This window comes from Aythya marila (genome assembly GCF_965140915.1).
Source record: "Aythya marila genome assembly, chromosome: 1".
Classification (NCBI taxonomy): Eukaryota; Metazoa; Chordata; class Aves; order Anseriformes; family Anatidae; genus Aythya; species Aythya marila.
The window spans coordinates 6,140,699-6,166,420 of record NC_139042.1 but is presented as its reverse complement, the minus strand read 5'-3'; the positions used below and the strand labels follow the sequence as shown (position 1 = coordinate 6,166,420).

The window sequence follows — 25,722 nt, the reverse complement described above, 5'->3', positions numbered from 1 at the left end:
TGAATTCTGAGGCTGGTAGTTGTGACAACATACCCAGGGAATACTGCTGACACAGATATCCCTTCAGAGAGTGGTTTTGTTCCAGCTCTGACAATGAAAACTGATATCAGAGTCGCAGTGAATGGCAAATATTCATAGTGTTAGGAGAACAGAAGGAGAGGGAAAGAGATGCATATTAACAAGTGAACTTGATAAAACAAGCCTGACAAAGAAACAGAGACAAAGGACTGTAAAAGAAACAACTGCTTGTTTGATTTGCAAGAATGTAGAACAACCCACAGTGAGGGATGCAGTAAGTAACTAGTGACAGAGGCCCCTGTTCCCGAACATCTCTGTGCAGGACAGCACTTCAGGATGTCCCCAGAACAGGGACCTGAGTTCTGACACGGGCAGGATTGTTGCTGTCAACAAAGCATCTTTTTTTGTTTATGTTAGAATTGTTCAGCAGCCTTTGACATTTGTAAAATAAGACATTTTCTGGATCGTTTTTTTCTCATTTTGTTTCTTCCTTTCTGCTTACCCTGTCATCCTTTTAGGTCTAGCTTCCAGCAGAAATACAGCAAAAAACATGGAAAAGAAGAAGAAAGAGGAGAAACCAGAAGAACAACTTTCAGAAGAATATACTTTCCAGAAAGCCTTACTGGAATTTCAGTAGGTTTAATATATTTAACTTTTCACTTACATAGAATATATGATATGAAAGCAGACAGCAAAGAGAAGTATCCAATTCAGAACCTGAACTGATCACCATATTGGCTATGGCAATTTTGCACTGTACTTTTTTTTCTTATTTTGAGTTTTCAAGGCTATTTTAGAAATCTGCACTTTTTCAACTGCTATACTATTCCTGTAAGAAATCTTTTAAGTGGATCAGAAATAATTTTGTGTCATTAGGATAAAACTTAGGACGAGTTTTAATAAAAGCTAAAAATGTTTTTGTCTGTTAGTAGCAGATGTTTGATCTGCATGCTCTTAGAGTGCAAGATCACATTTGATTGTACTTTCTGGAATTCCCTGGTGTTCACAGAGGTATGTAGTCACTAGCCACAACCTCAAGACCTCTGGTTTGTTCCTCTGATGCAGCTGAGAGTGGAGCACAAAGGAAAGTGCTATGTGCAGTAGACCTTCAGAATAAAATCCTGGCTTTATGCAGAGGTTCTGAGCTGCTCCAGACTGTTCCAAAATCTCTAAAATGACCCTCACTGTAGGGAATCGTCCGAAGAAAAACCATCACCATTTTTCAGTCCCACGTCTTGTATGAAAAGTTCTTGCCAGTAAGTTACCTGTATAGCAGGAAAAGAAAACCCTGCTACGACCAGTATCTGATGCAATGTCTTCCTTCACTAAACGCAGGCACCTCTGCTGCACCAATACATATTTTCAAGTCATGTTCTCATTGTGTTCTACCTAAAGCAAGAGTTTTTTAACAAAATTGAAGAGCATTATTAAAATTATCTTGGAGCAAGCTTTTTATCAGGAACAACCAGTCACTGCTTTCTGTTCTTTACTTATGTTGATCCAAAGGAAACAGGATCAGTCATGATAGAACTATAAAACTATAACAAAACAAACCATGGACCTTATTAGTTCTCAGAGTCCCCACACAGCCAAGCAACCTAGAAATTATTTTCCAAACAGTAGTTGTCAGAAGCACAGCTGAGCAAAGCACTGTCCTCAGCTTCTAACGGAGGATGTAGGTGCTCGGTGCCAGGACAGACTCCATATACATTGCACAAACTAAGTGATAAAACTGTGGACCCAAAACAGGAACCTTACTCATGTAATAGTATCTCTACCCTCAACTTCTTACCTCAGTATTTAAAATCACAGTTTTATAGAGGATCACAGGAAAAATCTCATTGTCAGCTTACACAGGGAGGAAAAATTGATTTTGACCAACTTTTTGACTTTGAAAATAATGGAGAAGAACCTTAAAGCTTTTCTAAAATCAAGCAGAGAACAGAAAGAGCTAAGGGGAATATTCCAGTAAGTTATGTAATAGTCCAGTTGATTTGATCTCCAATCTCTTGGGAAGATGATTGAAAGGACTAAAATTAAGCTCTATGATTTTTATCAGAGAAAGAATTTGACAGGGAAAAACCTCAGCATACAACAATTATAATCAGTTTTTAAGGAGCAGGGAGCCCTACCTCAGTGTAGGAATGAAAAGCAGACTGAGCGAGTGCAAGAGTAACCATGTGCAGTTCTGGTGACACCTATAGGAGTTTACAGGATGTGGGGTTTTCTGTTTCAGTTTATGAAGAAGAGAATACAAACTTCCACAGTGAAACAGACCAAGTTTAGCTGAATCCTATCACAAACAATATCTTCCAAAAAATGCCAAGAAAAATATTTTGCTTAGAAATAAGCAAACTGTATTACTAGGCTGAGGAGAAAAACTGGCTTCTGGTAAAGTTATTGTTGTGCTTAGTCAGATATCCAAGCAAACAACTCATTTATCTGAAGAGTCTTCCTCTGCAATGTGTTGTACTGACACATGATGTTTAGTTTCTGAAACAATAACAGAGAAAAAAAGGAAAAAAAATAGTTTTCTTTCTTTCTCCTTCCCTCTCTCCCCCTCCTACTTTGCTCTCTCCTTACCTCTCTTTCTCTGATATTTTCCTTGTCTCTGTCATCTATAACTTCTCTGTACTGCTATATTGTGCAAAGCAACCTAATAATACAAGCAAACGTCCTTCACATTCTTCTTTAGGAATTTTCAAGCATATAATATTTGTTTAACTTCCACTCCCACATTTTATTTTGCATGTTGAAGAATGGTTGCTGTTAACAGTGAATTTATTATTTTGCATTTTCAGTACTGTTCTCTAGTTTGGGATTGGATTGGAACAGCAGACCTGTGACTTACTTACCCTAGTAACATCCTATAGATGACTGACAAAACTATTATGATACCAGGGAGGAGAGGTTTTGTGGTTTTGTTTTCTTTTTTTTTGGTAGAGGATGAAATATTTCAACTAGCATGCAGAGTTGAGAAAAATAGTACCAAAGGAATCATCAATCTAGCTGTTCTGTGGCTTCCTGAATCTGACAAATACCATGGAAAAAATCTTCAGAGGAAAGTTCCAACGTGTAGTAGACAAAATAGCATATATTTGTTCTTCTCATATGTATTTTTGACACTAACAAAGTGACATATATAATTCCACTTCATGGAAAATCTTAAAGTAGCAGAAATTAAGATCTGCATCAGTATTCAAAACACGAAAATTGTTTAATGTGGCAGGTGATTTAGGAGGTCACAGTGTGTGGCTGTTCTTGGTCTTGTTCAAGCTGTCACCTTTGTCTGATAAGTAATGTATGTTTGCCATAGCCATCACCTCCATGTCCCTCCATGTGGCCCCTCTAACTAATATCCTTGTACTTAGTGGGAAACCTGAAGCACACCTTGGAGCACACTGAGAGCAGAGCAGACAAATCTAGTAACCTCCAACTTACGTGACTCACTCCCAGAGTGATCCAATTTTAGCCAGGAAAATGTGACATTCTTTTAAATATATATATTTTGGTAGAGACAAAACAAAACTAAACAAACAAACAAAAAAGAAACAATAACAGTTGAAACAGTAAAAGATACTGTGATAATTGTACCACGTCTATTGTGCTGCATGGTGAATGAATTTCAGGAAGATGTAGGAAGATTACAGAGAACTTTGCAAAAAGACACCATTTGCAGTCCAACATTTCTCATTCTAGAAGAGAGATCATTAGAAAAAAACATTTCTTCAGCATCTGGGGCAAAGAGGATCACAAGTGGTCTATGAAAATTGTGAAAGCAGTGTGCTAGTTCTTTGAAAAAAAATGCGTAGATTTACTTACAGAACTACTGCAGTCCCCATTCCCTTAGCGCTTCTTAGAGTTATTTAACAAGTTCTTACAGTAAACTTAAGTTCTTGGTGAAAAAAGCAGTTGAAGGCTCAGCAAATCAAAATTTTGGAAGAATTGGATGCCATTTAAGGCTCCAGTTTGGGATTCACCTGGCCTATCTCTTAGTGAGCTGTCTAGGCTTCCTATATGAGTATATGAGTGATGAGTAATAATTATTTATAGAGCACGAATTATCTTATCTTAAAAGAGATGTGGACAATAGGTTATCTGAGCCACAGCCAGAAAGGAAAGAACCTGCTTCTTCCTCTCTAGTAGCTACTACTGGCTACTACTGGTAGCCAAAGGGATGGAGTAAGCAGGGAGACTGCTTCTCACTATCAGCATGAGATCCAAACTGACACGAAGGTCCAGATCTATGTGGGAAGGCATTTCTTTCTGTGTAGTGAGTAGCCCCAAATTAATGAATCATTATCATACAAAAAATACATCCAAGTCACGTTCATGTCTCATCTAGCTTAAAGATTCCTTTTTCTTGCTTTTGAAAGGATTTCTCTTTCTTTATTCTTTCCCCACAGAATTGAAACCAAAGAAGCAGCAATTGATCAGGTTTTGTGTAATCTGAAACAAGTAGAAGAGAAGAACAAAGAATATCATGAAAGAGTAAGTGACTGTACATCCTTCTCCCACCATATTTCTTCCTCCCACCACATTTTATACATGGTATTTTAACTCACAGATTCAATTTTTTTTTTTTTTTTTTTTTTTAAATCCAAGTACTACATTTACTATAACTAGTCATAGCAGTGAGTCTCTTGGAGTCAGTTAAACTAGAGTTAGTGAATCACTTCATAAGGTGAGAAGTTAAAAGGTGTTATAAAACGTAGGTGTTCTAAATACAACCATACAAAAAAAAAAAAAATGAGCTGCAGGAATAGAAATGCAGATTTGGGCACAGGAGTTTAGTTAAAGTGAGTTCAGTGAAGGTGATTTCCAATCTATATGAAGTACTCAGTAACCACCTAAGTATTTACTATTACTCTGCCCACCTTTCACTAGGTAACTTTACTGTAGTATGTTCAGATTTGCTTTCTCAAACAATCCTGCAAATATTCCTCAAGGAGGTAAAGAATACAGCTTCAGCATAAAGAAGAAGAAACAGCATTATCTGATTTTTGTTGGTAGTATTAGCAGATCTGCCTACGTATAGAGGTTCGCTGACCTTCTCTGGTTCATTTCCGAGTTAAGGAAATTGCACAGTTTCAAATTGTCACAAATTGTGAGAGTTTAATTATTCTTTCAAATTTAATTATAATCAAAAATGAACAACAACAACAACAAAAAAGCATCACACCGTTGTCTAGCTTTAATTTTTGGCACTGCTTGATGAAGAGACCCTTTCTTGTTGGTTAATAGTTGTGTTACTAGGATTTTTTTTTAAAACGAAGTTAAGTAACCTTGTTGTGATCGAGGTTATAATCACACCTGAGTGACACGTATACATAACAGTCTAAGTATGGCACCTGAGAAATGAGACTAGTGGGCTTTGAAAGTGGATATATGTACAATCATCTAATGAAAGGAATTAAAATCTCTCACAAATTCTTAAACTGGATCAGGTGATCAAACAATGCTGCCTCTTGCACTTCCCAGAGCAGTTAAACATTAAACAACCAACCTCTCTATGTCCTTCCCATGCCTGGTTGTTCCTTTGCTTTAAAAAATACCCATCTGTTTGGTGTTCATTTCAGACTTGAAGCCTAGTTCATGGTCCCTCAAGGACTTCTTCATACTTTAGACTGCACAAAGTACTTCAGGGCATTCTCGTAGTGCTATTTGGGGTCCCTTCTCTTTGGGCTGCAGCTCTTTGGGCTCCCTTCTTTGTTTCCTGCTTAATGTTTCCAAGCAGTTTACAGTTAATCCTTTTGAAAGTGAGGAATGTTTGAGACTCTCTACTGCATTATTATTGTTGCAGTTTGGTTGGTGTGGTTGTTTGCTCCTCCTTGGTGTCCTTTGGGAGCAAACATACACAGTCAGTAATTTAATTTGAGTGTCACTTACAAGGCTGATGGCAAGGGGACACAATCACAGTTGTGGAATTGGTAGGTATAACTAATTCCAGCTTTGGCAACTCTATCTGCTGTGGTTATAGGCAAGTGACTTGATTGATGACATTTCCACATGAAGGTGGTAAATTGTCATGAAGAATGTTGAAGTGAAGAACTAAATGACTTGTGAATGGGAACAATGTTATTTCCCCACCAGGAGCTTTCTTTCCAGGCAATGGAGGACTATTCATGTGCTGCACCGAGTAGGGCAGTCATTTGTTTCTCATTTCCTTGTGGTAATGGACTTGAAGTTATTGAGAAACTTCTGAGACTTGCAAATCTCCTCTCCCCTCCGTCCTTTTCAAAACATGAAGAATAGCTGAGTGGTTTTGCAGTGTGTCCTGGCACGGGTACAGATCCAACTTTTCTTCATTGCTTAAATTTGTAACTTTGAGAACCAATTTGAAAATATCTCAATATAAGCCCTTCCAACTCTCATAGAACAACCGTCTGAAGGAAGAACAGCAGGCACACATCAGGCGTATACTCAGAAAAATAGAAGAAAAGGAGAAAGAGCAAGATGAAAAGGAGGTTGTAACTAGGGATGACGTGGAAGAGTCACTGCAAGCCACATGGCAGTACACTAAGGAGAAAGAACAGCTTCTGAAAGGTACCTTGTGAGTTGCAGAAGCATGGTTTGTAATTTACACGCTTGGAATTAAATACTTCTTTGCAATTTAAATAGAGATTCAGTGTCTTTGTTACATAAAAAGCATACAGCTTTTCCTCCCTGAATTTAATTGTGGAGAACCTATAAGTAAATCTGTTATTTAAGTCAAATTAAAATTCAAAAGAAGTGGGTCTTTTATAGAAATAGACCTGGTATATTAGACTGTTTTATTCTTTCCACGTGACATGTATTACTGTGCAAGTACAGAAGCTTCATATTTTCCATTCTATTGAAATTCATGGAAGCTTTATACACTGGCTCCACTGGAAGATAAAAAAAAAAAATAGAAATGATGGCAGCAAAAATGACTGGGTTTGGTTGTAGAAAGCTGTGGCTGCCATCCCTGTGATTCTCAATCAGAGTGAAATCACATGTCTTTACTTGCAACATGCCAGTGAGCACTGTTGTCTCCTTGGCAGAATAAGATCTGGCTGTTTTCAGCAACGATGGTGGCCCTTGACACTGTGTCATCATGTTGTAGTGTGCTGTAATGCAGAAGAGTCCCCTCTCTTTCCCTAATCCCACAGAAAGTGCCTTTTTTAAAGAAATTGAGGAACTCATAAGAATTATGAACTATCAGCTTAAGAAATTGGTAACAAACTTGTCTTCTGATGCCCTCATTTCATTAGACCTGCGCTCCCGAATGGAAGAAACTGACCAACAACTTTCAGCAAAGCAGAGTGAGAGGGATTACTGGTTGGAGTACAAAAATGTGGGAAGTAAAACACATGCCAACAAGATTAAGAATCTGGAAAACGACATCAAGGAAGTCAAAGATGACCTTCACAGGGCTACAGGTCAGTTTACAGCTAGTGTAATGCACATTACTTGCATTAATTAATTAAATTATAAACTTAGTTTGAGTCCAAGTTATAGTCATTTCTGACAGCTTTTCAAAACTGTGTGCCTAAGCAGGGCTGCGTAATCCTCCTGTAAGACAGAACTCTATCTCCATGAATGTCACTTTGTTAACAAAATTAATAAAGTTATGATTAATAAATCATAAAAAAGTTTTTTAATCATAAAAAGTGTATTAATCATAAAAAAGTTTATTAATAAATTAATAAAGAAATGATGAGCATTTAAAGAAACTGATAACCTTCTCTTCTGACTATTTTCTTGTAAAACACAGGCAACCCGTTTTTTAAAAATGTTGCTGTGACGGCCAGCAGTTTGTTTTTTTTTAATAGGTTTATGCGTGTTTAGATCTCCTACACACATGGCTCCCTTAGCACTCCTATTTGAAAATGTTGACTCTGCTCTCGTTGCTTCTCGTCACGCTTGAAGCACTTTGCATGTTGAAAACTTCTTTGACAGGCTCGTGGTATGAGCTCATTCTTGGAACACCATCCTTTGAATCGAGCACGCTGGTTTAAATTCAGGACTAGAGGGAGCTGTACAGCCAGTGGTTTGAACTTGGCCTCCTGGTTGCATAGTCTCATGCGTGAGGCCCTGCAAAACTGCCAGCGCAGACATACACAGACCCTGGGAACTGTTTCAACACTGACACAACAGGGGAATTAATTTAAGAGCTCATGTATTCTGGTGCCGAGTGCTTTACGAACCCATTAGATCTCTTTACTACTGCACTATTTTAAAATCATGTAAATGTTTTGCTAGTATGTAACCCGTGCCGCTAACAGGAGAAGGATGTCCCGGTTTTCTCCCTTTACGACCCTCTCAGTATGCATGACTCCAGCCAAGCAGCTGGTAGTAACAGGCAGTGACACTGCTCTGACAGTCTCCCTATATTCCGTGCCAACCATTACCAGGCACCAGCTACTGCGGATACGAGCCAGCCAGCTATCTTTTTTTGTCTTGTGAAACATATTTTATCACGATTAAGATCTGCATTACACTTTCTGCGTTGCCAGATAGCCAGCCCATCAGAGATCAAGATCTGTGTTCAAAGAGAGGTCGGTGTTTTGCATTGTGTGCTTTCCCTGTTCTCAATCAGTTGAAAACTTTTGCTATACAGCTGCTGGTATATGGAAAGAAAAAGAGAATAGGCTCTTATATAGAATGCCAGAACGATCCAATAGCAACATTCAGTCTGACCTCCTGCATAGCAGGGGCTACAGAGCCAAAAATGTGTGACTAAACAGAAGTGTGTTTGTAGAGAGGCTGTCACAGAGGTACCTACAGCAGTTGCCTAATTAACATCCTGCAAAATGATGCTGCCAGCACGGGATGTTAGCATACTTTTTACCCAGCTTCCTGAAATCAAACTTGTGGCTGGGGAGTACTGTCTATACAGAGTTTACATCCAACAAATTCTCAGTGTAATACTGCAGCAAATTGGGCTTGTTCAGCTCTCACCCTTGTAACAGGCTTAGAGAGTAAGCATAGGTAGGGAGGTTCCTGTTTTTTTTATGTACCTGACACTGGCATAGCTTTTGTGGTGTGGACATTTTAAACAAAATCACTGGAGGGTAGAGGCAGCAAAAGAAAGCCTAACATTTACATGAGGTCTGCGGAAAACAATGCCGCAGTGAGACTGAGGGTAAATAGCCTCCCTAGAAAAAAAATGAGCATGTCTGAACAGTTCCTCCTTTGCTTAGTCTCCCAATACATCTCAGATTGTTTTGCTGTCTGAAAGAATGAAGAGGTGATTTAATTACAGTATGTAAGCACTTCCCACTTCATTCTGCCAAGTCCAGATGGCGGATTGATTAAGGTAGGCCAGGTTCCACCGTGCTAAATTAGGAACTAATGCACAACTAATGCACCTTTCTTATTTGACTGCCTTTGATTCCACAGCGGGTCCATGACCAGACACTCATTTACAGCCCGGTCAGCAGCAGACTGCAACACAAGTGCAGAGCTAGGCAGAATTTCAAGCTTCTGGAACAAGTGTGAATTGCCTTCCTTCAAAGAAATTTGCTACAATCTCATTAATTCTTTCACAAGGAGAACATACCAAGCAGCGCTGGGCTATTTAGTACAGCACAAAAACAACTGAAGGGAAGGATGAAATAATTAAACAGCAAAAGAACAGAACTTGAAGTCAAAGCCATTCAGTTAGATACAAGACATACTTTCTAAATAAGGACCACAAGTAACAATGAAAGCAAATAACTGAGGCAATTGCCACATTCTCTGTTTTGTCCTGTTGTCAAATTGGAACCCTCCTGGAAAGCTTAGATAAGTCAGAAAATTTATTAGGTCCAGTATAATGATAACTGAAAAAATGCTGCCATAAAATGATCTAATATGCTTCTATATCTAAAGCCTAAGCTTTCTAAGCACACCTCTTGCATAACTCCGGGAGCAGTGCTATTAAGAGAGTCAAAATGTAGTGGTAAGATACAAATATCTTAGTGGAGAGCTACTCAGCTTAGTAGCTGTTGTAGTTGCCAGCAAAAAATTGCAAGATACTTCAGATTTCTAGTTTTTTAGTTAACTCTACTGTCCTTTGGGTTTAGAAGGACATTTTCTATGGACAAGTTAGATGCTCCACAGGACAGGATTCAGTGCATGGGGTGGTGGCTGACAAGTTCCTCCTTAGGAACAACGTGGCATGTATCTATTTGGTGTCAGAAGACATTGATGTTACATAATGATGTCTGTTTTTTTTTTTGTTTTGTTTTTTTTTTCTTTGAAGAATATTATAGAAAGGCTTTGAAAGCAGTGAAAAAAGAAAATGACAGACTAGTTGAGCTGTACGTGAAGAAAAGTAAGGAACTGGCGCCAGAGGTATCCCTTCTGTCTTTTTTCAAAATACCAACTGCATCATAGCTATGATTTATGTACTCTGCATTAATCTTAACTGGAATTAAGACGTGGAACTTTTCTAACAAAGTGAGAGCAATATAATCTGGTAGTACTCTTACTGAATATGGCTTAGTTTATTACTAATGACATAACCTTTTTTTTTTAGTATCAGACCATCAGTGAGTAGATATGGGGCATTTTACAAGAGGGGTTGTGGGAAACAGGGGCACAGGTAGTACTTGTTCAAAAACATGTCACCTTTGCTGTCATTTTAATTTTTATGTTTACATAGAGATCAAAAAAACATGTCATGTGAGAACCTAATCTAAAGGACTTCATGATTACAGTGATCTGCACTGGTATCTTCCCTCCCAGTTGTTCCTTTCCTCTCACTGACATCAATAATTAAATAGCAGTGATGGCTCATTGGCACAGAGCTCTCCGTGTTTCTGTCACTTGTCATAGATCAGTGCTGCCTCGGTTGTGATTGGTCTTGTCTTTTTTTAATAGCAAAAGATTTGATACCTTGCAAACAGGAAGATTTGAACAGTAGTGGGAACTCAGCAGAAAATGATAGACAAAAAAGAAAATTTGCTAACTCAAATATAGGAAACTATAAAATACTGGTAAATTGCTTGTCATATATAAAGCACACTGGGCTGGGTGATGGAGAAGAAACAGCTGGCGCTGTGGGCTAAATCTGCTCGTAATCCCTCAGGGGATGTTACAGGCTGTCTTGTGGATGTTTCTTAATTATTTCCTGCTAAAGAGCAGAAGGTTCTTTTTAGTATACAGCACTGTCAAAGTCCTGCTTTCAGAGATGGTCTTAAATTGTGTTTTCCCAGAGTGCTGTAAGATACTTAGACAAAAGCAGCATCAGAGAAATTGAAGAGAATGAGTGGCTGAAAGAAGAGGTAAGAGGATCACTTGCTCTCAGTTTATCATGGCAGTTCAGGTTTGAAATGCAGTGGCCTAAAATCATAGCTGTCTCCAGTGACCAGACTCTGAAGACTTTAATGGGAGAGATGAAAAGAGTTTTGGAGAAAGAGGGCTTCAGGCAGCTTTAAATGGGAGATAATAAAGAAACCCTGGAGATTAGGACATCGAAGAGAGGAAAATCAAAATTGAAGAAAGTTGTAATTGGTTCCTTGATAGCTCTTCGAGTGTTCTTTACTGGCAATTTAGAGTTAAATATTGGATATATGTAACTTTTTGTGTCCAGGAAAACCCTTTTTGTGAGACAAATTAATGAAATTGATTTTTCCATGGTTAAAGTTTGATATTGTGTTATTCCAGTCAATGCAGATTCTTCGTTGCAATCAAATCTAAACAAGAGACTGGAGGAAGGAAATGCCCTTCCCCATCACTGCAACCTCACAGTTTAGAACTGAGCAGGATTTTGGGGGAAGTTAATGAATGAATTTACAGTTTTTCAGTGCCAGATCAACAAACCTGGCAGTTTCTCCCTTTTACCTACTAGTTTGCGGCACCACAGCTTTTGAGGCAATAAGGTAGTGGTCAGCAGAAGGGAACGAGTGTTTTAATCTGCATATGAACATGCAGGAGCTTGAATTTAAACATCCTTTCATGGAATGTTTATGTAAAGCTGGAAGACTCCCTTCCCTTCTTCTGTCTCACAAATTTTACACATTATTAGGCAGTGTCAACAGAGGAGATCCAATCTGGAGTAGTCTTTCGTGCTGACAGGCCTTCTTCTCAGACTTGAGGGCTGTGGGTTTTTTTCCTCTCAGCTAGAAGTTTGCAGTGTTATGAATTAGCTTCTTTTGTTATTAGTTTCCTATGGTATGAGTTAGTGCTCTGAATTATTGTGGAAAACAAAACTATTATCACTGACTTCTCCAATCCTCTGAATTCATCCATTCATTTCCTTGGCTTTTCTTACACAGATGGAATGTTTTCCTCCAGGCTGATGTTTATATGGAGCTGACAGACTCTTCCAGTATATTGTTTTAGGGAGATAAAGATTTCAGTTTTGTCCCAGTCCAATTTTTTTTTTTTTTCCAGTTTCGACACTGAACTGAAAAATGAGTTACCAACACAGACCTAAAATAATTACCTCAACATTTGAATGAATTTGAAGAATACAGTCACAATTTTCCAAGGTTACTGTGTCACACCAACAGGATACAAAGCTGCATCACCTCATTATGCCAAGACACATTCCCTTACTGGTTAATGACTTGCCATTTTCACCTTTTTTAACCCCTGGGAAAAACAGGAAGTAGCTTTTCACTGCATATTTGGATGATTATAGCTGGGTGAATTTGGCCTAGGTGACAACAGAAGCATTCAGGTCACTGAGTACTGTTTTCATACATGTGTTTAAAGCTATGATTTTGGGGGAGGTTTCCATCCCATAGTGCTTTCCACTTCCCAGTGGAGGAGATAAGAACTTGCTTGTCCTTCAGGAAAATGAAAAGAAATTGTGGGAACTGAGTAGTTGGTATCCTGTTGTTAATATAACTTTATTGCAATACGGGGTGACTACCAGTCCAAAAGAAAGTAAAACCTAGGGTTTAGACAATGTTGTGGCTAACCTGGACTGAAAGCATCACTAATTCTGGGTAAGAAGGTTTTATGGAATTAGAAAAGGAACACTTGCTCAGCAAGAGCCTGAATTTGTCTCTGAAAAGGTTTTTCTCTCTCAAAGGTCTGGTGTGAAACTGAAAAAAAAGCGAGATCCAGAGTTTCTCTCTCCCAGAACTGTTTGGCCACACGAGAAGAGTCTGCTGTCAGGGCTTTTTTCCTAGGAATACATTATTGACTATTTTACTAGGAAAGCTTTCCAATATGTGTATAGTCCCACTAAAATTACTTTTTTTTTTTTTTTATTGCCAAAAGGTTAAAGTGTACCGAAAGAAAGTGAGAGATTTGAAAACCTCTATTCAGCTTCTAGAAGAAGAAAATATAAATTTAGTGACAAAACTGATTGATGGCAAACTTCGGAATCTGAAAGTACCCAGGTAAAATGATGCCTTTACAGACTCAGAAATTATTATGACTTTTAAAAACAATGCCGACTCCTGCCTCTAAAGCTATTGGGGCTCTCCAACAACAAAACCAAGGTAATTTTCTAGTTGTGGGGAGGCAGAATTTGGCTACATGGGGGACTTGTATCTTTGAAGGATGACAGTGACTTTGTAACCTCCTAAATACCAAAATTCAGGGAAGAAGCTAGTTTTTTTTAATAACCTACAAAAACCCGTCCACACTCTCTTTCTTCTGATGGAGACACAACTGGGGCCTGGAAATAATTTCTTTCTGTCATAATTGTCTCAGACCAAGTGCTGAGTAATAGATTTTTCCTTTATTGTTAGCAAATTTTTAAAGGATGTGAGGATTAATATGCAAATATATGGAGTTTTGCAACCTCCAGTGAAACAGATGGCATGTAGTACTGAGCTGAAGTAAGGAAGAGGCCTTGGGATGTGTCTCTTTGTAGAGGTGTCTATAGTATTAGTTCCTTTTGTATTGAAATAATTGAACTTGTTTCCCAGATAATGATTAATTTAGCTGCTAAATGTCATCACCAATGATATCAAAAGCACAGAGTAACAATGGGAATGCCTCCTCTTCTTTCCCTAGTGCCAGCTCAGTGATTTCAGCCCTATTGCACAAAAAAGTTCAGTGTCTTAAGTCAGAAGTGAACATTTTTCTCTCCTCTCCAAACTTTGGACTGCTTTTAAGAAAGAGCTGCCAGCTGCGGTTTGAATCTTGGCCTGACTGGAGACTATAACATTTGTTTTCTTTTAGTCTCATGGACATAGCTGAACTAAAGCTCTGAGAACAAAAAAGAGCAGCATAGAGCCACTAAGCTACCTGGCTGCCTCCGTTGCATTTTTGAACCATTGCACCATCCTGCCTTTGTGGTTAAGCAGCAAATGGCTTTCAGAAAAGGCACTCTCTCCCCACCCCAAAAGATTGCACAGGGTGATTTAGAGAGAAAAGTCAGCCCTCTAATGTGAGTTTCACTTTTGGTGTTGTTGTTTTCTTAATTTTATAGGCATTTGTGTCTTACTCAGGCGGCTGGCTTGCAAGGTGAATTCTCCCAGCATGAAATTAAAGCAGTAGAGCCCAGAGAGTACTCAGGTAATGCACATGGCAGCAGCTTGTAAGAACTGATCAGTTACTGAACGTTGAAAAACTTTTTATTGTTGAAGGTTTCTCCAAACTGCCTGTTTTACATGGTGAGCACTTAATTTCCCACTACAATAATGACAAACTGGAGTTTGGGTTAGGAGGAGACAACACCATCTGTAATAGTTTGAAAATTGAAATCAGTGTTGAGGTTGTTAAATGCAGTTATCTTTATACATCTAGCCAGGAGTGTGGTCAGTAGGATCAGCAACCTTTTACAAAGATGCTTCATATCTTAATCAGTTCTTACCTGATCCATGTCATCATGACTTCGTTATCATATCTTGTCCCAGAGAGGAAACACTGGCTTTTACTTCACATGTGCACACACCTCGCAGTCATTCAGCACATTGAGGCACACCACAATTAATTTTAAATGAATCCCTAGCGACAGCAGACGAAGCTGTGTGGAGCTCAGCCTGAACTGAAAATCTTGGTCAGCGGTACTGAACTCCAGGCCGAATATACCCTGATAGGCATGCCCAGGAAAAATATATCCTGGTAGGAAAGAAGGGCCACATCGGTGTGTTTACCACTCAGAGTGGTTTATGTGGATACCTTAGTATCACATTTTCATTTGCATCTTTTTGTGAGCAGAAGAAAGAGAGAAAAAAAGAAAGACTAAATTAAATTGAAAAGGTAAGTTGCAGAAATTGAAGTTGTGAATATGTGAAAAAGGTTGTGAGTATGTGAAAAAGTCTGTTGAAGCTGTGAATCTGAGAAGTTCTGATCAGTTCCAGCCATGTATGGGCCTTTGGGAACCACCAGGCACCAACAAACGTTGACTAAGAGCTTGGAATTATATTCGTGTTTGAACAGTTCAGCTGTTACCTGTGCTGTACCTTCACCTAGTCAAGTAGCTCTTGTTCCAGTAAGCTGGGATCAAGTCACTGTCCCAGACCAACATAAAACGTGACAGCCCATGTCCTGAACTGTCTACCATCACGAGAATTGGTCAAATACAAATGCAAGCTGTGCAGGGGAGTTACAGGTAGACGAGCTGTGGCTCAGAAACTTGCATATATGTGCATAGAGATACATACACTGATAAAGAAATAAATGTTTTTGCTGTTTTCCTAGTCTTTAGCTATTCATGGCTATGCAGGATATAAGCTGAACTAATAAAAGCTATTTTTTCCCCTGTCCCATAGGCCCATCACTTCTTAATTCCAGTCAATTTCAGTCCCTGATCTTGATCAGAAGTTGTGAGGAGCAATAAACATAGAAAACTCAGTGAGAAAAAACAACATTTGGCTTGGATTGCCAATTAAAAATCCTGCCAAGCTGTTTATGACATGGCACTGGCCAAGCCACAGTAAAGATTGCAGGCACTGCTCATACTGAGTACTAATTCTGATCTTCATAAAGTTTTAACAGTTACATGCACATTATTATTCTCTTTTAAAAGCAAAGACAGATGGAAAGGAAAGCCTCAAAAGTGCTGCAGTGCCCTGTCAAAAGAGAAAATCCTCTCCAAAGATTCAGTCTGAAACAGAGGATGGGAAGCCTCAAGACAGCGATGAGGAGCTGCAGGAAAAATCATTGACTCCACTTCTTAACAGCTTGTATGAAGTTGAACAAGATTTCCAGGTATGAGTTCAAGTAATCGGGTCTTTCACTGACACAAATGGATTTCAGTATGGAGCGTGAACTGCCAGGAGTGGTCTTATTCCTGGTGTTGTTACAGAAAAAAAAAACTGGACAGGGTTTAGTCCTCAAAAGAGGTGATGGTACCTGCTCCAGGAGATCCTCGATTGCAAAAAGCTGCTTTCTGCTTCCATCCAATATTGCACACTTGAGTTATGAGAACTTGAACACGTTTGTAAATAAGCCAATTACTTTTGGAAAATTTATTGTTATTCCACGTCACGTCATGGATTTCTACTGCAAATTCAAGAAGTGATGTGGAAGTGGTACAGACTGCAAGGCTTGCTGTGTAGACATAAATCTCCATAATGTTTCCTTTCCCTTGAATATTGTATTCAAACACAATAATGATACTTTTTGCTTTTTTTTAAACAAACAACTATTTCTAGAAATTTGGCATTAATTTAATAACTTGCAACTTGCGTTCAGAGAAGTCATCCTGTTGCTTTGATCAGAGAATGCCTTAGGGAATGGCTCTGTCCTGAAGAGTCATTGCATGGAAAAGCTGAACATTTCACAAACAGACAAACAAAATCTGTCCAGGTGCTTGCTTCCTTGCAGCTGTTGCCTCAGGAGAGGAACACTAGCTTTGCTTCTTCTCTCCTGCTGTTAGCACTGCAGAGCCCACCCTGCTGAGGGACACAGGTGCTGCTGGCATTCCTGTATTTCACAAAAATTAAGGTATAACTACAAACAGTGGTGTTGCAACTAGCAGGAAAGCATTTATTAAACTTGATTCAAGACCTTGTGCTGTAGGGTTCCTTCTCCCTAGCCTTCACTGTACGATCCTGCTGCTGCCTCTAGGGAACTGTAGTGCGCATCGGCCTCTTCTCTAGCTGGTTCACTCACCATCCCAGCAGCAAAGCCTGCCTTTGTTTGTTTTGTTTCTTCCCCTTGAATTAGTTTGACTCACCTGAACTGAGTCAGAGGCCTAGGGAAGTCCAGAGCCAGCACAAACATGGTGCAAGCACCAAGTTGGATTTGGACCTCTCTCTTTTGGCAGTACTGAACTGTTGGATTAATTTAATCCTTCTCACGGAACTAAACTTGGGAGCAGAATTTGGGCTGCAGAGAAAACATTATTGGTGAAAACATGCAGGAAAAGAGAGCAGCAGGGCTGCATCCTCCTAGGATCAGCTGACTTGTAGATTAACCCACTAACACTGAAATTACTGAACATGGCAACCCCAGGACAACACTTGTGGAGTTGCTTTTAAGAGGAAAGATGCAGTTTGTTTGGTTTGTTGTTGAAGAGCTGCCTCTTTTCTCTGCAACTGCAGAAGAACGGTATTTTTTCTTCTTAAGGAATACTTAAAACTGGGTCCTCTGGAGTCAAAGCTAATGTGTGTGATTGGAAGAGCCATGCCTATTCACAAGGAGCCAGAAGAAATGCCAGGCAAGAGCCCCACGGAAGGTGGCTCTATGGCTAAATCCAACAGGCACATCACAGCTGAGATGATCAAAGCCTTGACTAAGGAACAGGTTGGTTAAAAAAAAAAAAAGAGAAGCCGTGCTGTTAACAGACACGTAACACTCTCAGTTCATTAAATATTTGCTCTGTCGTTCAAAGAGTGCGTGGACTTTGTGGTTACTATTTTTGAGTGTCTGAATCATCCCCACATGGAAGTTTAATTAGGGACATGCCCAGATTGCGAACTGAATGGCTGTTTTCCTTCAACTTGGAGGTATCGCTGGGGCATATCTTGAGCTTCTCAGTCCAAACAGCTGCACGTGTGGCTAAGAAGTTCTTATGAGAAGTTATAGCTGAGGTATTATGAGCTGAGCTTTTGTGATGCCTACTTGCTGTGTGTCAAATGTGGAATTCCAGCTCAAGCTGACACTGAACGCAGGCTGCCATAAAATACAGAACTGCTACAAAACACTTAATTCTTTGCTAAATCAGAACCCAGTTTACCCAAGCACAATTCAAATATTGCTGGAAATTCAATGTTTGAATGCATTTTATCTGTCTGCGTGAAAAACTCCACTGAAACATATTGCAATTACTACAAGTTAATTTTCAAATTTCAAAGGCATAATTTCAAAGCATAAAAATCATTGAAGTCTTTCAATTTGTTACAGAATTGGCCAAGTATGTGGGGTAAGCCTTTATTTTTGTTCTGTGGCTGGTCTCTCCGGACATGTATCTCAGCACACTGAGTCAGGGATTTTTTTCCCATTCTCATTACACATCGTGGACGCCCTGTCTGGAGCAGACAATGCAGTTACTTCCCCAAAGGCACAAATAGGAAATGCACAGGTCAAAAACCTCTTTGGAAACTTGTGCCGGCATTAAATAGTTCAATTTAAACTCTTGAGGGGTTAATCAGGTACTTGGAAAAAAGCTTTTTTAGAATAAATAACTGACCAACCTATAGCCGTGCAGTATCTCAGTTTATCCCACACTTCAGCACAAACATTTTGCATTCTCCAGGTGAGCTCAGCCATTCCTGCCCAGCAGGTGTCTCCCTGAGCTGGAGGTGAGAGGAGCTGGCTGCAGCTCCTTGCAGACACAAAACGGAGGAGCCTTCGTCTCAAACCCAACCTCACATTGGGTGGGCATGTGGTGAGCCACATAGTGAGCACTTAAAGGAGTTTGGCCGTGTCGCTGCTGTAACCCAGCTGAGTTACAGCACAGGCTGAGGTGGCTCCTAACACTCAGGAGTCCAAAGCGGATCCCGACTCACGAGGTGCCAACGTTTTAAGCACAGCAGCAGCCCCTCCGTGGCTACGCCGCCTCTCTTTGAGTGCAAGCTGCATGAGACGGCGTGCTTGAAAGCGGGATTAGTTCTGCTCAGGGGTTAGTCTGGCTTTTTGTATAGTCACAGAATTAGAATATGGCTTTGCTGTTCGAGAAAAGCCTCGCCTTCTTCCCACCACTCCCCCGAGGGCATTTACAGACGCCTTCTCCAGGCATCTCCGTGCTTATGCCCGTCATCCACACCGCAGCATAGGGCAACATAAACTCGTACCTCAGAAAAAAAAACTTTGCAGCTTGAAATTCACCATTTAGATTTTAACCATAAGTGCCTGCGTGGGCGGGAGGGAGTTAAAAAGATATGTGAAACATGTTAATTAGGGTGCAAGCCGCGGGGAGCCTGCACAGGCCAGAAGCAACAGCCCGTAGCAAAACCTAGTCAAGTGTCTCAAATCCCCTTGGCTTCTACGGGCTTAGCATTAGGGCAAGTGGGAGGCTTTTATGGGGGAACAGCAAGGTCTTCAGCATCTGGATTTGATAATTTGTTAGTGCCAAAAATCCTCAGAAATGAGCAAGGTGTTGTAAAACAGAGGAGCTGATCAGCACACTGGCAGCACGGCTACCACCTCCATCTCCTGCTTAAACAACGGGAGATGGGGTTCACTGTACCAGTTGGTGCAACACTTACACAGGACCATCCTGAAATTCCCTGCGTGCTGAAATATTTTCCTTTTACTGTGGTTACAAGCATAGGACACCAGTTGAACTATGCAATGTAAGGTTTTTTTGTTAAAACTGCGATTTTCTTAGCATTGTGTGCTTGGGAAGAGTTGAGACAGATGGACACATTTCTGCAAGTGAATTTGAATTTTGAAATTCAAGTTCAAGAGCTGTGAGCAGCACCCAGCTGCAGGTAGTCACATGGAAATCAAAGCAGGTCTGATAGAACTGAAGTCTGTGTGCTTGAACCACCAAACATCATCCACCAAATGGCTGAAAACACAAAGTAGAGCGGTGTGTGCTGCTAAGCTGTGCTCATGGAAGCGATTTCAGGTGCTTACCTCAGCGTATGGCTGGTTTGAACCCTCTCTGAGCAATTTCCCTGTCGGGGCAAGCAACTGGAGCACCGTGCTTTGCAGCCTGAGCTGCGGGGAACGTGGGTGTTCGGAGAGGCTCGCAGCCTCCCATGCAGCCAGGTTATATAACGTGGTGATCCCTCCGCAGGTGCAGACCTGCAGGTTTGGAGAAACGAGGGCAGGAGACTTGTTCTGCAGCATTTGTTCTCGTTTGCCTGCTTTCCGAGAGAGAAGGTATTCAACAGAAAGGATTCTGCGGGCAGCGAGGAGCCTGGCAGAGTAAGGGCAGAAACTGATGGGCCGAAAAATTTCACTGTAGTGACAGACCAGGACCAGAGAACCGAGTGCCGTTAGCCCCTAATGCCACCGATGTTTTAAAGCTGGTTGTTCCTCTGAAAAAGGCTTTCCCTTGGCTTTTGAGCTACTGTAGGGGTAAAGATGTTTCTTTGTACCCCCACACATCAGAGCTCATGCTCTGCAGACTGCGCCGTGTGTTGTTTTAGGACGCAGCACGGTGACGAGATGCCAGCAGCTGTTCCCATGTTCAGCCCACAGAACAGCTCCATAAAATAACTGGGATTTGACATGTGCTGGTCTTTTCCCCACCTTTAGTGGTAAAAGAGCAACAAGAAGATAAAATGGTATCAAGTATTGCTTCTTGGGAAAACAATACTTGGGGAATTGCTGGGGCTGGCACGGGGCCGTTCAGCAGTTATCGCTGAGCGGAGCAGAGATCTGCACTATGGAAATAAGCCGGAGACCTCACTCTGCTCATACGCTGCAAGAGACGGAGCAAGGGGTTTGCAGCCACCCCATTTTCACTGCCACCATCAGCAGAACAGCTCAGGAAGTTGCCTTTTCCAAGGCTTTTCCATCTTCGCCTCAGGAAACTTCAGCAGAGAAGCAAGAAAAGCAGCAAGAAATGCATTTTACTCAGCTAATAGAGTGATTTATTATCTCGGGCAAAGCATCTCCCCCAAGTGAAATGGAAGGAGTTGTTTGCTCAGCCTTCGGACACAAAAGGGCAATGCTGCTGCCACCCTGCTCGGCGCCAGGGGAACCCCTTGAGACGTCTCCCGGCACTCGCTCTGAGGGAGGCAGGACATAGGATCAGCCCCTTCCTTTCGTTCTCCTGTTTTAACACAGAAAACATCGGGAACTCACAGATTTGTCTCGTTGGGCAAGTTCAGTGAGGGAAGCCAAGGCTGTTTGTGCTCTCCTTGCTGCAACACGCAGGAGCTGAAAGGGTCAAGCCAGAGGCCTGCCAACAGACCAAGGAGAAAGCTCTTATTTACATACGCTCTCATTAACATACTTTTTTTCTTCCATATTCAGCACATTTCTAAACTACCCATCGCATTCCCTCATCAATCTCCAGCTCCCATCAGCATTTACAATCTCTCCATCATCTTTCCCAGTGCTTTGGCACCCAATTCTCACTTTTCTGCCACAATCTCAATTATGTCACAGCCTTCAAGCTGCAATTCACTTGCATCTCTCCCAGGCTTCCTCCAGGCTCTGCAAACACATTCTGTTCATCTACCAGAGGCAGGATTTCACCCCATACTCTCTTTTTTTGCTGAAGGGCTGTCACGTTCCGGAGGCATTGGGACAGTGCCCTCAGGAGTGTGCCTGAGCTTTTGGTTAGCCCTGAAGGGGTCGGGCGGTTGGACTCGATGTCTCCCAAGGTCCTTCCGACTGAATGGTTCCATTTAGCAGAAGCAGAATTGAGGTTGCCAGCTGAACAAGCTGCATCTGCACTTTTAGAAAAGCGGCAAGGTTACAGCTGTTCAGGTTCTTGTTGTGGCAACAATAAAAGTCTCAGGAAACAAGTCCAACAGTTCTAATTATACAAATCTCTGATGAAAAATGTTGATTTTTCATCCTAGTTTTCTTCACAAAGCTCTAAAAAGAGCTCCAGCCCTCAAACCAAGCCCTGCTTCCTCCACTGCTTGCTAAGCACAGGAAGCTTTCTCAGTTTGCTCTTCTAGATTATACAACCTTTGAACTCAGTTTTGAAGAGAATCAGGTTTTCACATTCCTCTGTTAATGAAAATGTGCAGTAATTCAAAAAGAAACATGTCTGAGCTGTGATTTTTCAATTAAGATACAACCGAGTGTTATTCCAGCAATAATGAAAGCAAACATACTTATTAGGAACAACTTAAATGGGAAAATAATCCTTAGAAAATTCTCAAGCTTTTTTTTTCATTTTTTTCTTCTTCCCTGAAGAGTAAAACTAAAAGTTTATCATCAAAGCCTCCAACAAGGTTTAGCCTGGACAGCATCTGTGCTCCATAACGCAGCAGCTGTGAGTTACCAGCAGAGGATAACAGTCAGCCCTACAGATGAGCCTTTTTTGAGACCAGGAGTTTGCAACCTCAGGCTCACAGCCCCTCAAAGGGGCTCTAAGGAATCAAAGAGGTCTAAATTCAATGAAACACACTGAAAATACTGCATAGAGCATCGGTCCTAAAAAGAAGGTTGGTGTTTATCACACCCTGCACACTGGGATATGGAGAAGCAACACAGTCTACCTTAACCTTTTCTATGAGTTAGGAATAATGCCTCTGAATGATTCTTTCCCTGGTTAGCCATCAGGACACAAACATCCACCTTTTTTTCTTTTCCATCTAACCTCAACTCAGATATAATCCACATTTCTGATGTTCTAACTGCAAGCAAAAACTGAAAAGAAATTGTTCTCGAGTGGCACGCTTCCAGACTGAAAGCCTCACTGTAGGGAGGTGAGGATTTAAGTAAATTGTGTACTAAACTCACCAGATCTAAGCTTGTGCATTACGTACTCTGAAACGGTTTCAATGGTTTTATTTGTGCTTTTAGAAAGAAATTCTAAATTACTGATCATTTTAAGACGTACAGTTATACACCTTCAGGACAAGTTTCAGGTAGTTGAGAAGAAGTTCTACTTCTATCAGCACCCCGTGATGAAAACCAGCATTTAAAGCAGACGGTGGCATGAGCAGCTGCTCGAACCTTCTCCAGCATTAGCTATCTTGGAGTAGATACCTAAATAATTTTTGGTGTATTTCTGTTTCTTGCCTGGTTATAAACAGCACGAGTTTACTGCCATGAGTATTTTGAAAGACTAGAAGATGGGGAAACATCATCTTAAGGAATCAGCTGTTGCTGCGACAACTCCTTACGATGAACCGAGGCCCTCTGCTACGGCACCACCGGGAAGACGTCGCACAGATCGTGGCATTCACGGCGTGGTGCACGGCCTGCAATACAAGCTGCACGTGTGAAATACGTTTGGTATTTTATTAAGTAAACAATGCAAGTATCAGTGCACATTTGTAAGCAGCAAAAAAAGAAAAGCACCTCAGACGTTCATACCGTAACAAAATTCTGTGGAAGCTGCATTTTATTTGAAAATCCACCCATCTTTGCTAACATACATTTTAATATTTTAAACAAAAATAGAATCTGCAGAGACAATGCAGCAAGTATGCTTTAATTCATGTACAGAATTGCTTTCATATCACTGACTATCCTTCCGAAGGCCCCTCTGCACCCAGAAGTAATGATGTATTTACACAATGCACCGATCAACAGTGCTGCTTTAATTCTTCATTATCTAAATTCCCACTAGACGTACGTAAGGAAGCTACCTCCCGCTTTTAACTCTTAAAAGGTATGTGATCAGAAACATGGCACTCGCCAACTGAAAAGGCTTCCCTCCCACCTCACGATACCTCAATTTTTTAGTTTTTATTTTATTTTGTACAGAAAAGAAGGAAAGTCTTAAAGTGAAAGCAATTCCTCACATTCATTTTGGAAAGGCCTTATAATGTCAAATGTAAAAATAATGACATGCCAAGCACAAAGCAATAAAGTTCCTTCCCAATGCACTAATGCTGAATTAAAAATGTAGTGCTTCTTCTAGTCAGTTAACTGTTCCCTTGCAAAATCCTAGGCACAGAATTGACTATAAGGATTAATGCATTTTACAGCTCTTCCCTAATTCCCATATATACTGAGAATTCATTAGATTCAGACCTTTAAAATATTTAGTGCTCTGTATGTCAGCTGAAAAGCATTCTGAATCAGATTCATTCTTTGTGGATAAAAATCAGACATACTGTATACATCCATACTCATTTCCATAAGGAGGTTTTTTTTTTGATACAATATTAATGTTAAATTGATAATCATAAATAAATACAAACAATAATACATAAGGAATGTCTACTGCAAACTGAATATATATTTTTTTTTTTAAAAAAAGTTAATTTCCATTACTGCTGTGCCTACATTTGTGAGGACTGAAGAAAAGGTAACTGCAGAATTAAGAGTTAGGATTTGACCCTCCCCTCCCCGGAGTCTTGTTTCGAGTTACGGTAAAGGACACATCTCCATTCCCGACAGCATTTCCAAACACCAATCTCAATTTCCCTAATAAAGGCTTCTCTTTGTACGTTACCGATTATGGATATTATTAGAAGCTGAAAGTATTGACGTGTTAGTCACCAGGACAAAAGAACAGATCTCAGTCTTTATTGATGTCAATTCTTGGCTTTGTGTTGTGTGTCGATGCTTCCCGATGGAGCTGTCCCAGGTTCCTTCATTGGTCTTCATCGTGTCACGGCATCACTTAGTGGAAGAGGAGGGTTTGACAGACTGAAGTTCAGTTTTTCCTGGAGTGGGGGCTTACTGGTGAGCACATCTTTTTGGAAACGTTCTTTCTCTTCCATCTAACCCAGTTACATAAACTGAATCTGGAAAGATGAAAAACCTTCACGTTAACATCCAGCATCACCAGAAGTGGGATTTTACTACAAGCTTGTGCTTTCTTCAAAAGTTTCCATTCCCCATATGCCCAAGATAGCCACCGTTCTGAAGTTGTAGAACAGAAATTCACCAAGAAATAAGAACAGATGAGGACATTTGTCCGACTATACCAGCCTTCAGAACACCTGCTTGCATTGAGCTGTTCCATCCAACACCAACACACTTGATTTACCCAAGGGACCTCGCTACCAGCAGCAAGGTGACACGGATCAGCGCGGCCGCACAGTGAGCTCAAGGCCACGTTCGCTTTGCTCCAGAGGAAGCGCCCAAGGACGAACACACCACGCCATGCACTACCAGCCTACTCTTTGCACCATGTGTTCTTACATTATTTTAAGGTTTCACTCATTCTTGCTCCCACCCACTCCAGTAACAACAAGAACACAAGAATCCCATGGCACATCCCTACCGAAACACAGCCCCTGTACACTTGGAGCCCAGCACCTCGCCGAGCAGTCGGCGAAGGGCACGAGCAGACCATTGGAAGCAGTCAGGTGCGTGCTGCTAATCCTGAGCCCTCAACATCTTCCTGCTGTTTGTGTACCTGTGAACAGGGGGCAGAACCAGGCCGGTCTCCCTAGCAAGTGCTGCGTGCCCTGGCTCCCGTAGTGCAGAAGGGAACTAGCAAACTGTTTGCAATGGGCTGAAGCGAAAAAACACTGCTCCGCTTGATGGGGCCCTTGAACTGCCAAGGATAGTGAAATTCCCAGTCACTTCCACAATGCTTCCAACTCGACTGGTTTTTATTAGCGTTTTCTTAAACCACTTCTAGCCGTAAAGCATGGATTAGAGCTTTAATTTCTACGTCACAAAAACAGCATCTCCCCAGAATAATGGACAATACCTAAGTTGTTCTACAAGAAATCCTGGAGAGAGAGCTCTGCAAAGGGGTCCTTTCCTGAGGCTCTGTGAGGACTCTGACTGGAAGGGCTGGATGCTGCAGACAGCTAGTAGGAAAGACGACAGAGAAAGGGAAAGAAAAAGAAAAAA

General features: G+C 40.8%; 2 protein-coding genes across 4 annotated transcripts in view; one reads left to right on the top strand and one right to left on the bottom strand.

The window, feature by feature from the left end:
• Window positions 1-568: 568 nt before the first annotated feature.
• On the top strand, window positions 569-22,883 carry CCDC83 (coiled-coil domain containing 83; the record flags this gene model as incomplete). Its single annotated transcript, XM_082784755.1, has 13 exons — window positions 569-651; window positions 4,425-4,509; window positions 6,396-6,564; window positions 7,254-7,421; window positions 10,229-10,320; window positions 11,184-11,252; window positions 13,201-13,322; window positions 14,363-14,448; window positions 15,905-16,086; window positions 17,449-17,625; window positions 20,066-20,196; window positions 21,503-21,696; window positions 22,762-22,883. The coding sequence occupies 13 exons, from the start codon at window positions 569-571 to the stop codon at window positions 22,881-22,883; spliced, it is 1,680 nt and encodes a 559-aa protein (XP_082640881.1).
• Window positions 22,884-23,274: 391 nt separating this feature from the next.
• Window positions 23,275-25,722, bottom strand: part of PICALM (phosphatidylinositol binding clathrin assembly protein) — a 65,450-nt gene continuing 63,002 nt past the window's right edge. For 2 of the 3 annotated variants that reach the window (XM_082769243.1, XM_082769244.1), the window contains 2 exons: window positions 25,577-25,679; window positions 23,275-24,659 (listed from right to left, as the gene is read on the bottom strand). In XM_082769243.1, coding sequence (XP_082625369.1) covers window positions 25,587-25,679 — 93 coding nt within the window. In that variant the 3' untranslated portion in view covers window positions 23,275-24,659; window positions 25,577-25,586. The remainder of the gene's footprint in view (window positions 24,660-25,576; window positions 25,680-25,722) is intronic. The other variant, XM_082769245.1, reaches the window with a different exon arrangement.